Source organism: Meleagris gallopavo, chromosome 1 (assembly GCF_905368555.1).
Source record: "Meleagris gallopavo chromosome 1, MGAL_WU_HG_1.1, whole genome shotgun sequence".
Taxonomy (NCBI): Eukaryota; Metazoa; Chordata; class Aves; order Galliformes; family Phasianidae; genus Meleagris; species Meleagris gallopavo.
The window spans coordinates 60,210,027-60,227,799 of record NC_139404.1 but is presented as its reverse complement, the minus strand read 5'-3'; the positions used below and the strand labels follow the sequence as shown (position 1 = coordinate 60,227,799).

Genomic DNA, 17,773 nt, shown 5'->3' with positions numbered 1-17,773 from the left:
CATCTGAGGGAGGTAGATTAATTTCAGGGCCAGTATCGTGACATTGCCTGTGGATGCCATGATAGAGCCTCTGCAGACTCCAATGCCTTTAAAGATCCTTCAGTGGCACTGTGTAAATACAGTTATTAACTCCATATGCACAGTGACACCTCAGGCAGAATGTCCCAGTGCAAGAGAACAGTTTATAGGTGACAGCTTTTTCCAAAGAAAGAGATGGGTTTGTTCTTCCCTTGAAGATAATGGGAGAATATGTACCCAATTAAGCGAGGCTAGGCCTTCTACTCAAATAGAGAAAATTAAAACTACCTATTTTATGCTGCCATATAAAAGGATATTGACAGTACTGGAAACTTTCATTCCATTACATTGAACACATTTATTCTCTCTGGACATGATGTTACCGAATATGCTGACTAGAAAGGCTCAGGGAATTTCTGTAGGTGGAATGGCTGCTCATCATCTGGAGTTAAATCTAGCTAGCAAGTGGTCACTAAGTGCTGTTCCCCAGGGATCAATGCTGGGGTCAGCCCTGTTCAATATCTTTATTAATTATCTGGGCAAGGGGATTGAGTGCACCCTCATTAACTTTGCAGATGACACCAGTCTAGGAGGAAGTGTCCATCTACCCTCAGGGATGGAAGGCCCCATGGAGGGATCTGAATAGGCTAGATTGCTGGGCTGAGGCCAACCATATGAACTTCAGCAAAACCAAGTGTCTTGCATTTTGTTCACAACAACTCCATGCAATGCCACAGGCTTGGGGCAGAGTAGCTGGAAATCTGCATGAGGAGGAAAGGATTTGGCAGTGTGAGTTGACAGCTGGCTGAACATGAGCCAGCAGTGTGCCCAGGTGGCCAAGAAGGCCAACAGCATCGTGGCTTGTATCAGAAATAGTGCAGCCAACAGGAGGAGGGAATGATTGTCCTTCTGTAATTGACACTGGTGGGGCCGCATCTTAAGTGCTGTGTTCAGTTTTGGACCCCTAAGTGCAAGCAGGACACTGAGGCCCTGGAGCATGTCCAGAGAATAGCAATGGAGCTGAGGGTGAGAGGTTTAGAACAGTCTTATGGGGAGTGGTTGAAGAAACTGGGGTTGTTCAGTCTGGAGAAGAGGATGCTCAGGAGAGACCTTATCATGCTCTACAGTGACCTGAAAGAAGGCTGTGGTGAGGTGGGGTTTGGCCTCTTCTTTCAAGTAACTAGTGGTAATGGCCTCAAGTTGGGCCAGAGGAGGTTCAGGTTGGATATTAGGAAAATTTCTTCTCAGAAGGAATGGCACTGGAACAGGCTGCCCAGGGAGGTGGTGGAGTCACTGTCCCTGGAGGTGTTAAAGAAATGTGTGGATGTGGCACTAAGGGACATGGTTAGTGGACATGATGGGGATGGGTTGGGATTGGACTAGATGATCTTAGAGGTCTTTTCCAACCTTAGTGATTCTATGATTCATGATTCTATGATCTTGGCTTTGATGAACAAATACAACAGCGAAGCATGTTCTGCAAAAATACTGTATTTGTAGAGAAGGTGAGGATTGCTTGCCTTGCAGGTGAGGAAAGCATGTTGTGTTGCATAGAAGAGTGTTATGAATGCTGCCTTGTATGCTTGTTTGTTTCTGTAGAGCACAGAAAGCCAGTGAATGAGGATATATGCACTCACCCCTGGGGTGGGCACTGTGTAGGAGGAGAGAAGGAATTGCTCAAGTCTCTATTTTGCAGGCAAAGCAAGAGATCCAAGTAAGGATTTATGCTGTTGCAGCAAAATAACTTCGTCACTTGGAGCAGAAGCCAGATCTCTGATTGTCTTTCCTTCACTGATGCTGACAAGATGAGCACAGTTCTTCGGCCAGGCCCAGTGCCATTCTGTACCAGGAGACTCATCACCAGCAGTCATCAGCATTCCCAGCTCCTCTTCCACCAGCCCTGGTTTTTCCAGAACTCACTGCCTCTGATAACCTATTTTGAAAGCTTTACATGAGTGGCCCTCAATGCAAAAGCACTGTTATTTACGACATGAATGTGTCTGAAAATACAGCGCTGCTCACATTCACAAATACGTCCTAGAGAAGGCATGCATACAAGATGTCTGAAAAGGAATTTGTGCGTGGTGCATAACAATTATAATGTGTTTTCATTTTCTCAGTGTCTCCTCCACACACAAGGGAATATAACAGAATGTAACTAAACTCGCATATCCTTGCAAATAAGAGCATTTCATACAAAGGTTAAACAAAAAAATCTGTTTAATGTCACTTTGGGGATTAGAGGATACGGAGTAAAACAAACACGCAGAACAAACTTTGAGGGGTTGCTTCAGGAAAAGCACGTGTGTGAGTGTGTGCCATCACATCTGCATATTCAATACGTCTTGCTGGGACAGCTAGGGGAAAATAGGAAGCTGGAAATTTTCAGTGTGGGAATTAGATGGAAGAATGTGAACCACGCGAAACAAAACACGGCGGGGCTGCCAGCTGACCTGCTAAAAAGTCAGTGCTCTCTAGGATCCAAAGAAACCCAGCAAGGCAGCATCCCCAGCAGGCCTGGGCCTGAGGCCTGAGGCCTGGGCCTACCAGGAGCTGGAAAGCGCTGGGGCCCGGACTGCTGGGCAGCAGGAGCCCAAGCATCTACTGAGGCAGGTGCACACCTCCCATCCAGGCCTTTGGATCTGGGTTTCGCCACTGATGAAAGAGAGCTAAAACTCCCTCGGAGCAACCAGAACCTCTGCAGAGCTCATGGTATAATCACTTACATAGAGCTCTGACCCTGTCAAACAACACACACTGCAGACGCAGAGGAGTATTATTTAGTTACCTGCTGCTTCCCACATTCTGGCAGCTGTTGCCATTCTATAAATATTTTCAGAGGTTTCTATATATCTAAAGGTTTTTTGTTTACATTTCCTGCTTCAAGGCATTAAGAATAATCTTCAGACGAAAGGATTCGCTGTTCCAAGATGAACATAAAGAATACAGCCTGCATTTGCTGGCAAAAAGTGTGGAACAACAGCACCAACAAGACTAGGAAAATAGCAGATCTCAGGGCTGAAATAGTGGAAAGAGAAGCTGCTTTTCCATGCCATTTAGTCAGCTTGTATGCTGGGGAAAAAAAAAAAAAAAAAAAGAAAATGGACTAAAAGCAGTATTTCTGTCTCGCATTCTCCCATGCATATACACTAAGAAAAAACGAAACAAAACAAAACTTGGGAACCATCTTGATTAAAGAAAGTTATGTTTTCATTGCACATGACAGGTTCTGGCTACATGGCTACATGGCAGATTAACAAATATGTGGCAGACCAAGGGTTCTTTTTTCTGAAAGAAGTTGAAAGAACCAGCATAAAACACCAACTTTGTTTTAACCATTGAATTTCCACCCCCAACATTCTGATCTTCAGACTTTCCCCCCACTCTGCTCAGATCTGCTTTTCATTTCACCCTCACATTTTTAAAGACTTTCAAGATTTTTTGTCACGTCCCTCCGGATACTTCATTAAGCCAATTTAGCAGTTTGAATGAGGTTTTAGAGTGTCTGCACGTGCCCAAGAGCAGAAGTTAGAATTGTCACCACTTCTTTATGCATCTATTTATGCATCTATGAACTGCGAAAAAAAAAAACCACAAAACTTTCAGAAAATCAAACAAACCTGGCAACAACGTTTTCTGAACTATTACTTCTAGTAACACAGAATCACAGAATAATTTGAATTGGAAGAGACCCTTAAAGGCCATCTGGTCCAACCCCCTTGCAGTGAACAGGGACACCCACAGGTAGGTCAGGTTGCTCAGAGCCCCATCCAGCCTGACCTTGGGTGTCTCCAGGGATGGGGCATCCACCACCTCTCTGGCAACCTGCTCCAGTGCCTCACCACCCTGATTGTGAAAACTTATTCCTTATTTCCAATCTGAATCTCCCTTCGATGCTACAGTGACTTTTCTTCAGCCAGAACCAATACCAATCTCCCATTCTATGAAACATAATTTTGCTTTTTTACCTTACATTCCATATGAAATTATATTTTGTAATTCGCACTTGCAGCTTCTTCACAATGGTGAAACTGTGGCACCGATTTTCACAGCATTTTTCCAAAACAGTACTACTTTATTTTTCAGTTTTCCTCTAAAATCTTAATTGGAGTCAATGCTCGTAGGGCAGGTGACATAACTCTGTCCAATTCTCGTGAACTGCCAATTTTAGAAGGCTATTTACTACCTGAAAATGTGCCGGTGGCTGGGGTCCAGGGAGGGAGGAGTTAACAGTTAAAATCAACACTGCAGTAATCCTTGGGTACAGAAATACTGTGTTTTAAGAACCATATGGCTACATCCGTACCTCGGGCTGAGCTTACCTTCTTGTGAGGTTACCTCTGACTCTACTGAAGAGCTTATGAGTTACCCTTCCATGGACCTCACTGCCACATCTACCCTTTTGGAACTTGCTTTTCTCCCATCTCAGCCAAAGGCCAGAACGTTTCCCCTTGTTTCAGCTGAATGTAACACAGCATTCGCCCTTCCCTGCTGGGCTTTGGCTCATGCAGCTGCTGGAGGCAGCCTTCTTAGCGTGCTGCTGTGACAGTAGCACATGGCATGTCGGGCACACGTGTCTGTGCTGGAGCTGCAGGGCTGCCTGCTTCAGCTCTGCTCGTAGAGGTCTCAGAGTTCAATCTCCAGGAATGGCTTAGGAAAGCAAGCACTACCTGAAAGGCCTCTTTGTTTTTCTGCCACTGTTTTTAATAATAATGATTACATCAGATACTTCCCACCATCTTGATCGTCTTTGGTACTGCTAATAAAGGACAGACAAAGCCCAGCACTTGAAATAGTACCCAGTGCAGTGAACTGCAAGCGCTGAGGTTTGAGATCTTACATCCTGCCCTCCCAGATCGCTTTCTCTTTGATGATTTTAGCCATCGGGTGCTGAGGTGCATAAAAGCTGCAATAGGTGCGACATGCATGGTGGAGCCGTGGCCAGGGCCCCAACCACTTATCCCAGTGCCAGACAGCCCTGTCACACAGAAGCAGATGATAGGTGATAGGTATATGACATCCAAGCACAACTGCCTGGACCATAATCATTTTGGTTCTCCCAGTAATCCTTTCATTTGGACTTGCTTCAATCTGCTACAGCAGTGACAGTCAGTGGCCACTTTAATGGCAAAATGGGGAACATAATCCACAAATCCCATGCTTTATATCCTCTGACCATTCTTCCCCATATAAGCAGTTATATTCTTGGCAGTTACTGACTGAGAAGTAAAATCAAAACCTGGATAAAAACCTCTAATCCCATAGGCTCCAATTCAGAGCTGGTATTTGCACTGAGACATCAGCTCTGAATTTCACCACAGTACACTATATTTCAGATAAGTCACCTCCAATGCCAGAAAATACACAGCAGAGCAGAATCACTTTGTGCAGGAGGAACCGTGTAATCCCAAAACACAGATTCACACAGCACCTCACTTTTAAAGGCACGATACCTTCCGTTTAAAAAACCTTCTTATACTAGTTTTAAGAAATGTTTCATTGTGACCTAAGCTTCCCAGCAAAGCTCTGCAATGCCTAAGGATCCTAATGTCACAATGTCTAAATAACACAGTAATAACTAATTACACTTCCTTGATAATGACTTGTCAAAAAACGATCACGACCGGTATGAATTCCAAAGGGAATCCATTCACTTAGCAGCTCCATCTCGATTTACTGAGGTGCTTATGAGTACAATAATAAATGTATATATACTTACACATTTAAAATACGCACATGACACATGTTCTGCCTACACTTAAATGTACTCGTCTTAATAGAGATCTTTGTCGGTAATTACTGGTTACATCCACAGAAGAATTGCAGGGGATCATTTCTTCTTCGCGTTCGAGCAAAGAAAGCACTATGTGAATCACACCATCACTGCTTTCTGACACTACTAAGTGCTGCAGAGCCCAGCAGCAGCACCCCGCCTCATGTGTAACGCTGACGCCGCATATTCTCTCTGAAACAAGCCAGCACCCTCATTGTGTTGAGCCAGAGTCTTTGGTCTCCTCCATGCAACAAAACCATCTCCCAAACAAACTCTCAAGAAGTTCCTTCCACAAAGCCAAATGGAACCAGTTAAAGACAATGGGTTGTCTCAGACCAAGCTGAGTTTTGTGGGCATGCAGATTTGATGGAGAAGGTCTGGAGACCAATTTGTGAAGGACAACTGCAGCTATGTGGAGCAAGGCGGATACCAGAACCTAAATTCCAAAGCAGTGTTAGCTGAACTGCTCCTTAAGCCAGTTACTTTTTTTTTTTTTTAGGAAGGAGAAATTTCCCCACTGCAGTCTGGGCTGTGGAGAAATGGTTTAAACTGAGAAGCAGTGCAGTGGTAGGCTGGACAAAAGGACAGAAAAACGCAGCACCAGCCAGCCGCAGGAAATTAGCTAATGGGATTTATCAGGCTACACCCAAACAGCACGGGCCTGCGACCTCTACACCAAACGCCAGCAGCTGACATCCATGCCTTGTTTTTTCCAAGGGTGGGAAGGGAAGCACCAATGCTTTGAATACCAGCCTGGATCTCCAGAGCCATCTGCATTAAGACAACGAAGGGTTGGGCTGCACTGTTGAAGCGGTTTTGTGCCACTTCTCCCTTGCCCCAATGGCCACCACCTATTGGTAAGAAAAAGGCAGAAGCCAAGTAGATTCCTGTGGATCAATTCATGAGTTTTCCATTCCAGGAAGCTGTAAAAACACAGAAAGCACTTGGAATGGAGTGGCAGAAGAAAAGAAAGGAGAGAGAATGAATCTGCATTTGTTATCTCTTAAATGATCGATTGGATCCAGGCATGGAACAGAACAAAATGCTATCCTGCAAGCTGAGAAGCAAATGAAACAAGCAGGGAGAGACTGAGATGAAAACTGCAGAAAGACCTGGCGGATGCTCCGCCCAACCATGCAGTAAGAGATGCACAACAGAAGAACTGCTCCCAGTCACTGAAGCCACGAGTGAGTTATGCAGATCCTCCTGAACTGCCGCCAAGCTAAACTGTCCGGCCTCCACCGAACACTGGTATAACCAAGGGAAAAAAAGAATGAAACATTTATCTGGCAAGTGCTTTCAAAAAGAGAAAGCGGCTGTTGGGAGCTGCTCAAGGGGCTGGAATGTCAGACACGGCTCCAGTGGGACAGATTAGCCGTCAAAACGCACAGAGGCAGGCAGAGATTTTTGATAAAATTCAGTTTATCACATGGTGATTACCACCTCTTATTTGTACCATGAGATCATGATAAACATGGCACATATTTCTTTACTCCTGGAAACAGAAAGTCAGCTGGACAGCCATGAGATAAATTGCCCCTTTTCGTGTACTTTTACTTTTCTTTCTAAACCTCTGTTTCCAAACATCTGTCACTTAGAGCAGACAATAAAAACCTACCAGGAATATACTTCGTATCTTTCCCCCCAGAAAAGATAGGGAACAGCTCCAGGGCTGTTCCATTTAGCACCTAAATCTGAACTGTTTGCAAGGAGGCACAGGCAGCTGAAGTATAACGTGTGAGAAGGGGAACTCAGGGGCCTCCAAAAAATGATAAGATACATTAAAAAAATATTTTGTGTTGACTTCTGTGCCTTAGAACACGCCTTTCCATGCTTCCTCCAAATGTCATTTTAAAGGAAAGGCTGAGGGATGGGAAGTGCAGCATTACTTCCATGGTAAGATTCTGCAACCAAATTTGGGATAATATAGTAGCAGCCTTCGTTAGCGCACTCTCAGAATGACTTGTGTAATTCGCTTGTGCTTTGCCAGGCATGAGTAATGCAAGAATCACCAGGAGATCCCAACGCCACCTCTGTGCCACTTCACTTCCACATGCTGTCGGATCTCTGCCAGACCCATCCTGCTTCTGAGCGGTCCTTCTTGAGCCGAACCTCCGCTCTTCTCCGGGCTGAGCAAACAAAGCGACCTCGGCCACTCCTCAAATATTTTCCATGCACCTTTCACCTGCTCCTCACTTCACCTTGACTTTCCCCTTGGGCTGAACGGTTCGAGATTTGCAGCGCTGCCGCTCAGCACCATTCACCTGATCATTTTCCAGTTAACCTGCTGGTTAACCGCCACCCTTAAGACCGCCAAAACAACCAAATCGTACCGCAAAGCTCAGTTCTCACCAGGTGACATCTGGCGTGGCATCCATGGTCATTAAAACCAGCCGTACCCTGCACCGGATCACCCAGGAGCACAGATTTGATCGGGATCGGGCCAAGGCATATAGCACAATCCTGCTCAACGAGGCAGAGCGCACGGTGCAGAGCCAGAGCCAACGCTGGCTTTGCGCCAGCTGCAGGGGTGCAGACGATACCTGATCCAGCTGGGGCTGTGCTTGGTGATACCTGAGCCGGCAGAAAGTCTGCTCATAAAAAGTTAACCTGTCAGAAGCGTCGCGAGCTGACAGAGTGAATGAGCAGCAGGTCAGCGCGTCCCATCACGTGGCCTGGGAGTTGTAGTGCTGGGCTCTGTGTGCTGCCAAACCATAGCCACATGTCGGTTGGATGCATGTGTGTGCACCGGGACCTCATGGCAGCATCGGGGCCTGAGAGTCCATCAGCTGTCGCTGCCCCTGACTTGGAGCATTAAGAAAAAGGCAGAATGAAAAACTGTGCATTTAACCTCTGACAATCAGCTAACGCGTGTGAGGATGGAGCAATGGTGATTCTGCAGCAGACAGACAATTAAAGTCGAGCTCATTCCTCCAGGCTGCTGAAGGTTTCACTGTAACAAATGTCAGAACCAGGCTAATTTCAGTACTAATTTCAGTATCACTTTAGCAATCCAAACAGTATTAAGAACGCACCCCGCCGTGTTGAACAAATACAAGCTTTATTTTTTCTTTACAGCACTTTGGCACGGAAGACCAGCGCTTCTCCTTTGGAGGCATTCTGCGAAGCCTTACCTGATCCACAACACCATTTCATCTGTTTGTAGCACCCAGTGACAGCACTGGGCCCGAGTCACACTGTTACCCCCACACGAGGCTACGGACACGCAGGAAATTCGGATTCCCAACATTCATTCCCGACACGGTTGGAAATCGCTCAGCTCACGGGAGCGCTCACACCGTTTCCGAGCCGAAAGTTCTTCCACGGCCCGACCCGGCGGCCCCACAACAGCAGCCCTCGTAGCGTCCCTATAGCCGGGCCTTCGCTCCCTCCATTCCGCATCAGCCCCTCCGCACCCTCCCCTCGGGGCCCGCAGCCGGGAATCCCCGCCGGCCCCGCGTGGAGGTGCGCTCGGCCCGGCCCCGCCGGCGGCGCGGCAACGGTTAACGGCGGGACGCAGCGAATGGGTCGCGCTGTTGCCGGGGCGACGGCTCGGAGTGTTCCGGATCGTACCATTGCGCAAGGGCGCGGGGAGCGCCAGCGGCGGCGGCGGCGGCGGCAGCGCCGCCAGCCCGGCCCAACCCATCCCAGCCTCCTCCTCCTCCTCCCTCGCTCCCTCCCCGCCCGCCTCGCCGCGCCTCCTCCCCCTCCTCCCGCCCGGCCGGAGCGCGGCGCCGGGGCCCAGCAGCGAGCGGCGCGCGGCGGAGCGGAGCAGGCGGCCGGCGGCGGCCGGGCCCGGAGCGGCGGAGTCGGTACCGGCGGCGGGGCGGGCCGGGCCGGGCCGGGCCGTGCCGGCGCGACCCCCTGCCTCGCTCGCTGCCCTCTCGCCGCCGCCGCGGGATGCGGGCGGCCCGGGGCCGCGGGCTGTGAGCGGCGGCGGCGGCAGCGCGGAGACAAAGGGAGGCGGCGGGGCCCGGCGGCCGGCGCCGGAGCGCGGGGGGCCGCCGCCGCCGGAGCGCACCCGCCCGCCGGGAGGCGGCACGATGCGGCACGGCGCGGCGCGGCGGCAGCAGCGCGGCGGCAGCAGCGGCAGCAGCGGCGCGGCCCGCCCGGCGCGGCGGTAGAGGAGGCGGCCGCGGGGCGCGGGGCCGGGCCGGGCCGTTCGCGCGGCAGCAGCGTCTCCCGCGGGCCGGGCCGCGCCGCCCGGGCCGGCGATGTGAGGGCGGCGGCGGCGGGCGGGAGGAGCGCGGCGAGGCGCGGAGCGCGGAGCGGAAGGCGGGCGGGCCCCGAGCGGAAGCGGGCCGGGCCCGGCGGCGGAGCGCGGCGCCGGCGGGGGCGGCCGGGCGCGGGCGGGCGATGGAAACGCACATCTCGTGCCTGTTCCCGGAGCTGCTGGCCATGATCTTCGGGTACCTGGAGGTGCGCGACAAGGGCCGCGCGGCGCAGGTGTGCACGGCCTGGCGGGACGCCGCCTACCACCGCTCCGTGTGGCGGGGCGTGGAGGCGAAGCTGCACCTGCGCCGCGCCAACCCCTCGCTCTTCCCCAGCCTGGCGGCGCGGGGCATCCGGCGGGTGCAGATCCTGTCGCTGCGGCGCAGCCTGAGCTACGTGATCCAGGGCATGGCGGACATCGAGAGCCTCAACCTCAGCGGCTGCTACAACCTCACCGACAACGGGCTGGGCCACGCCTTCGTGGCGGAGATCAGCTCCCTGCGCTCTCTCAACCTCAGCCTCTGCAAGCAGATCACGGACAGCAGCCTGGGCCGCATCGCCCAGTACCTGAAGGGGCTGGAGGTGCTGGAGCTGGGTGGCTGCAGCAACATCACCAACACCGGGCTGCTGCTCATCGCCTGGGGCCTGCAGCGCCTCAAGAGCCTCAACCTGCGCTCCTGCCGGCACCTCTCTGACGTGGGCATCGGGCACCTGGCGGGCATGACGCGCAGTGCGGCTGAGGGCTGCCTGGGTCTGGAGCAGCTCACGCTGCAGGACTGCCAGAAGCTCAGCGACCTCTCACTCAAGCACCTGGCCCGTGGGCTGGGCCGCCTCCGCCAGCTCAACCTCAGCTTCTGCGGGGGCATCTCGGACGCGGGGCTGCTGCACCTGTCGCACATGAGCAGCCTGCGCAGCCTCAACCTGCGCTCCTGCGACAACATCAGCGACACAGGCATCATGCACCTGGCCATGGGCAGCCTGCGGCTCTCCGGCCTTGACGTCTCCTTCTGCGACAAAGTGGGGGACCAGAGCCTGGCCTACATCGCACAAGGACTGGACGGACTGCGCTCGCTCTCCCTTTGCTCCTGCCACATCAGTGACGAGGGCATCAACCGCATGGTGCGGCAGATGCACGGGCTGCGCACCCTCAACATCGGCCAATGCGTCCGCATCACCGACAAGGGCCTGGAGCTCATCGCTGAACACCTCAGCCAGCTGACGGGCATCGACCTTTACGGCTGCACCCGCATCACCAAGCGGGGCCTGGAGCGCATCACCCAGCTGCCCTGCCTCAAGGTGCTCAACCTGGGACTGTGGGAAATGACTGAGAGCGAGAAGGTCAGGTGAGAGGAGGGGGTGCCCCGAGACCTCCATCTCCTCCGGAGGAACTCATGGACTGAAGGACTGACTGACTGCTGCAACGGAGGAGAGGAGAGAGGGGCACGCGCACAGCCATGCTACCCACGCACCCTGGCACTGGAGGGAAGAACAGAGCGAGTATCCTTGACCCCTGTGTGCTGCCTACCTGTCCTCGTTCTGGAGGAGAAGGAGGAAAGGGTGGGGTGGGGGGCAGGAGGAAAGAGAGGAAACGTCCACCCTTTTTCCAGGTCATGCCTCCAGCTCCACACAGGGGAAACAGAGCTCTCCGCATCCCTACCCCAGCATCCTCGCCCTTACAGAAGAGGTAGAAGCCCACACTTATGCACTGGGGCTAGAGACACCCCTCTTTATCCCCACTCCCCGATTCCATCCCCTCCTGCACTAAGGATGGATAAAGATCGAGACCCTTGCTCTGCCATGTATTGAGAATAGAGTATTTTTGATTTATATAAAGGAGAGTGGGAATGGAAATGGGAACAAACAATTACAACAGCAGGAAAGGCTTCCTAGCTACACTTATGTACCTGGCCACCCAGTCATCCTGCACTGGGCACAGACATAGCTTTTGGTTATAAAAAAAATAAAAGCCCTGAAAAACAAACCCTAACCATTCCACCTCTGCGCCTGCCCCTCCCCTGTCAGCTGGGAATTGTGACAGAAATACTGCTCCCTAGGTACATTGATTTTTTTTTTCTCTCTCTTTTTTTTTTTTTTAAAGTCTGTTTTCAATCTCCAGTTCCATGTTGCTCTCTGCTGTGGGTAGATACATACTCCCACTACTCCAGTTCTCCACTGCACTGAGAATAGGGACAGCTACAACCTCTCCTTTTGTCAGCACGTTTCTACGTCATCCTGCACTATAGCTAAAGGAAAAGCCCAGGCACTCTGTTCTTTCTCCCCATCTCCGTATTGGAGATGAAGATACCATTTCCTCCTACCCAGTTTCTGTAGAGCCTGGACGTGGACCCTGGTCTCTTAGACCTTCCCGTGCACTGGGGGCCACAGAGTTATTGAGAGACTCCCCTTCACCATTCTCTCCTTCTCCCCTCCCTCTTCTTGGCAACAGGGATAGACATATCCAACTATGTATCCATTCCTCTTGGATGGGGGCTGAGCGGGTAGAAGGGGTGGCCAGCTCCCCTCGGCCTGGGGGACTTAAGGAAGAATCTCCAGCTTCATTTCTGCTTCATTTGAGATACTGTGACCTGTTTTTATTTTGAAATGCATAAAAAAAATTACTGCTACAAAAACAGCCTCTTACTCTCCCATCTATATCCCTCGCTTATGTCCTGTAAGTGGTCCCAGTTTTCCTCATTCATTCTCTTCTTTACAGTATTCATTTTCTTACACGGTTTTATTTTTAAAGACATTTGAAGTTGCTGTTCTTGTGGATTTTTAAGTACATTTTTTTTCTGCTGAATATATTCTATATATATAAATATATATATGATGTCTGGCTACCTCGTTTTAATTTGTTACTTTTTTTTTTTTTTTTTTTCCTCCTCAAAAGCCCTGGAATTCTTACAGGAAAGAGATTTTGAGACTGAAACATTTTTGTGCCTAGACTGGAATAATGCCCCTTCCTTGGGTTTGTTCTTCATTTTCTCCCCCCCTTTTCCCCTCCCTTTTTTTTTTTTTTTTTTTTTTTTCTTTTTTTAAAAATCTTTGTTTGCTTTTGAGCTTACCCCGCTGTGTCCCACCTTCACATTCTGGTTGTGCCTCTCCCTCCCTCTTCGCTGGGGATTGGGGACCCAAACTGTGCTTCTGCATTTTGCCTCTTCTAGCACAAGCGTGTAACGTGAGAATCCGTGCTGAGGATCGGGCTACTGCTACAACAGAAATGTGTAAAATGCAAGTTGTTTTTTTTACAAAATTATTTAGAGATATATGCAAATCCTTTCCCCTCCCCTCTCGAATCACCTACAAAAGGTCACTGTGCGAGGCTTCCTGTTTGTGGGCGAGGAGCGAGCAGCCTGCAGGCCCCGAGGCTGCAGCGCGAGGGGAGGAGACTGAAGTTCATCTGTCTTATCTCTGTTCTGTCAATAAAATGGAGCTGGTTCTTTAGATTTTTTTTTATTATTATTTTAAAGAGGAAGAGTTAAGGATTTTTTTTTTTTTTTAAACAGAAAACTATCTTGGCTTTTTTGTTTTCTTTTTCCCCTTTCTCACGTGTTCAATATCTCAAACCCTCCACAGTAACAGGCCAGACCACAGAGTTAACGCAAACCCAGAGACCCCTATGGATTAATTGTACTGTTTGTGAATTTGTATAAAAATAACAAAGATCCTCTTAAAACATTTTATATTCTTACAGTAAAAGGTTAAACTGATATTTATATAATAAAAGAGGAAATATGAAGTATGTTTTTGAAAAAAAAAAAAAAAAAAAAAAGCCGTATCTGTGTTGTCTGTGCTTCTTGATGATAGGTGCCTGCCTGTCCTGGTGTGCTCGTGGTGCAGAGGGGCTGGGGCTGCTGCTGAGGTAGGGTCTGATCCCTCAGTGCAGGATGCTGGCTAACATCAGCATTAAAAGGTTCTAGGGAAGGTTTGGTTGGAGCAGCACCGGCTGCGGGAGCTCTCGGCATCAATGGAGAGAACCGGTGCTGAGATGCTCCTTGGTGTGAGGTGTCTGCTTCAGCTGGAGTATGTTACCACGTGAATTTGGTAATTTGTGACAGGGGAAAGCTGACACTTCAAAGGGAGAGCATAAGGACCGATCTGTTCGTTCTTCACAGTCCCAGGTAGATGGCAGAGGGGGTCTGTGCCTAACTTGAGGCCCACTCTCACCGCTCCCTGTGGAACACCCATCAGATAAAAATGTTTCCCAGCAAAGCCATGCAAGCTGGGAGAACCTGGGACATCAGACATGGCTCCGCTGGTTTCCATTGCCCAAGCAAAGATGAAAGGAAAGAGGAAGTGAAGTGGGAACGTAAAAAAAAAAAAAAAAAAAAAAAGTTTGAATAATCGAAGGTGTCCTTTGTACTATACCGTAATCTTTCTCTTTAATGTATGACTTTTAACCTGACAGGGTCCCTTTTAGACTTGCACGATGTGGGTTTTTTATTGTTGTTTGAGATGGAGCTTAAGCGGTGTTTATAGGGCATGAAACAAAGCTTTTCTCCCTCTAAGTCCTGCAGCAGGGCTTTCTCTCCCCCGCTGCCCCTTTCCTTTCTTAAAGGAGGGGTTGGGGTACAGAGAATGCGAAATGGTGGAAGAAGCCAGAGCCATTGTTCAGGAAAGTTAAAAGAGGAGCTGTCCTTGCTTGCTTGTTCAGTCATGCATACTGAATCTCGCCGTGTGAGGGTCCCTATGGAAAGGAGGAGGGTGATTCTTCCCCTCTTTTTAACATTCCTCTCCAGGCCTGGCTGTATTTAAGCTGCTTTCCTCCATGCCGAGGAGGGAGGGGGATGGTCTGAAGTTCCTGTATATTTGCATTTTAAGCACTTCCAGCACTGAGCAGGCCACTTTGTTCCCTGTGCACTATCCTGCTCGGGCACCCCGCTCACCGGGTATTGCCCCGGGTGCTCGGCCGCCCAACCGAGGAGGTGTGGGGCCTGGCCCTGTGCTCACCTCTGCCTCCGCGATGCTTTTGGCTCAGGCTGGACAACACACGGCTCTTTGTTCCCAGCCCTAACCACCTCTCCCCTTTTATCTCGGTGCTGCATTTCAAAGGGGAAAATCACATTTCAAGAGGGCAGTTGTGCACAACCTCATCCGCACCCCAAGGAAAAGGGCCGGCACCTCAAGACTGGGACTTTGGGGTCTGCGTTGTCTTCTTTCTCTCTCTAAGACTTCCACGCTTTCTGCTGAGAGTTCATCACAAAAGCTGCATTGTTCACACTGGGGAAAGCCACAATTGGATCTAATTGAGCCTGACACTATATCCATCTTCCTTCACTTGGAGGGAGGTGTGGGGTCTTTCTTTCCTGCATGAAGAAAAGGGTCTACAGTAACTTTCTGACTGAAAAGACAATGTACGAACGCTATAAGTGACAGAAATTCCAGATCAGGTTCCCATTACCTTTGAGGTAATGGGTTTTTTATTTTTTTAATTACCTTTGAGGTTCCCAGGGTAGTCAGCAGTTCTAGTGAGGGATGGGGAATGATAGATCTCGCATGACAGATCCCCAAAAAGGGTTGTTTCCTCTGGATTTGACTAAAAATGGTGTCTCCTTATTAAGGGTCATGTTTGAATGGATAACAGTTGGATGTCTGTGTCTAAATGACTAGAATGTATGTGCTCTTGAGTTCTGTAATCAGAAATCGAACAGGATTTTTTTCCTAAACAACAATAACAACAAACCCCCCAAAACACAAAACCAAAACAACCAAATACAAGAAAAAAAAACACCAAACTTCTCTGCCTACTAGAGGAAAAAAACAAAACAAAAACAAAGCCAAAACCATTGCCCCATGGCCCAGCATGCTGTTTAAGTGGAAGCCAAGCCTAAAGACACTGCTGAAACCAAAGCACCCTGAAACACCAGGGATTGTTCCCACTGCAGAAGCCAGTGCTCCTCACTGACTTCTGTGCTCTCATGCCTGGGAACGACAGGTCCTTGGGCACAGCCTTACTGTACTGCGAAGCCAGAGCAGGAAGAATGCATGTTTTCACTAGTAAAGAGAAGGGTTTCTCCAAATAAATAATCCATTGCCAACAACCATAGACCAATTACCATATGACTCCTCAGGGTAACAAGGAAACTTAATTTTCGCTCTCCAGCCGCTCTTGAATTTTTGAATATGACTCAGCTGGCAGCAAAGGTAGAAAGCCATAAAAGCACCGTTTGGAAGTGGGCTAGAAATCTCCCGTTTGTGTCCCCACATTCCTCAGAGCACCACCAAAGCAGCAAGGGCTCTGCACTGCCTGCCCCAGCCCACGGGTTTCAGCCCAGCAAAAGCACCATCAGCCTTGCTGGCTGAGGCAGTCCTTGCTCAGGACAGAGGAGCAGAGCAGGTGTGACACGAAGCGGGGATAAAGGGACGGGCAGCAGAAGATGGCAGTTTGCAAGCTGCAGCGAAGCACCCAAGTGTGCAGGTCTCTGGCTGCTGCAGCAGCTGCGTCCCTGGCCAGAGCCAGAGGCTGGCTTCTCTCCCAACCAATCTCCAAAAGCACATGTGGGGAGGGAGAGATGGAATGAAAGGGAGGCTCCACCTGGGTCCTACTGCCCTTGGACGAGCACGTGGGAGACCGGTGTGTGGAGATTTACACATTTTATATGTTCCCACCCTGTGCTGCAGTTTTGTCTGAATCCATTAGTCACAGAGATTTGGGGCTCATTTGTTTCCCTATTAATAAATCATGAGGGCTTGGGGACAGGTGTAATGCAAACTGCCTGGGTCCATGCTAGGACAAGAGGTTGTCTCCATGAAAATATAGCTACTGAACATGCCCTCTGATGAAGAGGAAGAGCCAAAATGAGAGCGTGGTGGCCAAAGCACCTGGACATTTCAGATCCAAAGGCAGAAGTCAGCACAGGCTGTCCTTAGCAGCTTAAAGGTAGGTAAGTACCCCTGGGGTTTGGCAGCCTCGCTACATATGTACACGGGCTGCTTCTAGCAAAGTGAGTCCTTTGCCTTCTCTTTTTTGATCCTCTACCTAAAATCCCATTACTTCAGCCAGCAGCAATTTAACAGTGCCTTCTGTGGAGGAAAAATAATTGATAAACCCATTGGGGTGGCTCTGGCCCATCCAAGGACCCCTAAGGACAGCAGCGAGGCCCCATGCCAGAGCTGCTGGCCGTGTTGCACAATGCTCCCTGCCTGGCTGCTGGATTCCCCAGCCCAGAGCTGGAGAGGGCTTGTGGGCTCCTCTGCCAGAGCTCAGATTCCAGCCACGTTTGGCAGTGACACTGAGTGCTTTTCCACCGTTTTTAATTAAATCTACCAAACGCATTACCTACATGCCAGTCCAACCTGAAACGGTGCTGTCAAGATTTTGAAAGATCCAAATCCGACCTGCTCTTGCAACAGAATGATGAACAGAAACAAGATTCTCCTAAAAGACTCCCTAAAATCTGAGATGTGCTTCGGAAGGGATGCCAACGGTTTCATAATAGGGACATACACCCCAAGCAAGTATTTCCACAGGAGCTTATTGAGTTGTATCGAACCAGGCTGCCGTTCTGCTACAGAAACAGAGATGCGCACACAGACACCTCCTTGTCGTTCTCCTCCCCTCGTTCTTAGCGCCTCGGCCTTCATGAGGGGCTGCCCCACCGGGACAGGCTCAGGCTCGGGCTCAGGCCTAAGGGAAGGGAGGGACACGGGGACACCGGGCCGCCCTCCGCGGGCAGCCCCCGCCGCAGCCCCGCGCCGCGCCGCCAGGCGGCAGCATTGCCCGCCGAGTGCCGCCGCCCGCCCCGGGGAGCCTCCGCAGCGGGCTCGGCC

General features: G+C 50.3%; 2 protein-coding genes across 3 annotated transcripts in view; one reads left to right on the top strand and one right to left on the bottom strand.

The window, feature by feature from the left end:
- WNT5B (Wnt family member 5B) overlaps positions 1–17,773 on the bottom strand; it is a 65,135-nt gene that overhangs the window by 21,959 nt on the left and 25,403 nt on the right. The gene's annotated exons all lie outside the window — the stretch shown is intronic.
- On the top strand, positions 10,144–12,881 carry FBXL14 (F-box and leucine rich repeat protein 14). Its single transcript, XM_010715022.3, has one exon. It carries the CDS (start codon positions 10,148–10,150, stop codon positions 11,348–11,350), a length of 1,203 nt encoding a protein of 400 aa, XP_010713324.2. The 5' UTR covers positions 10,144–10,147; the 3' UTR covers positions 11,351–12,881.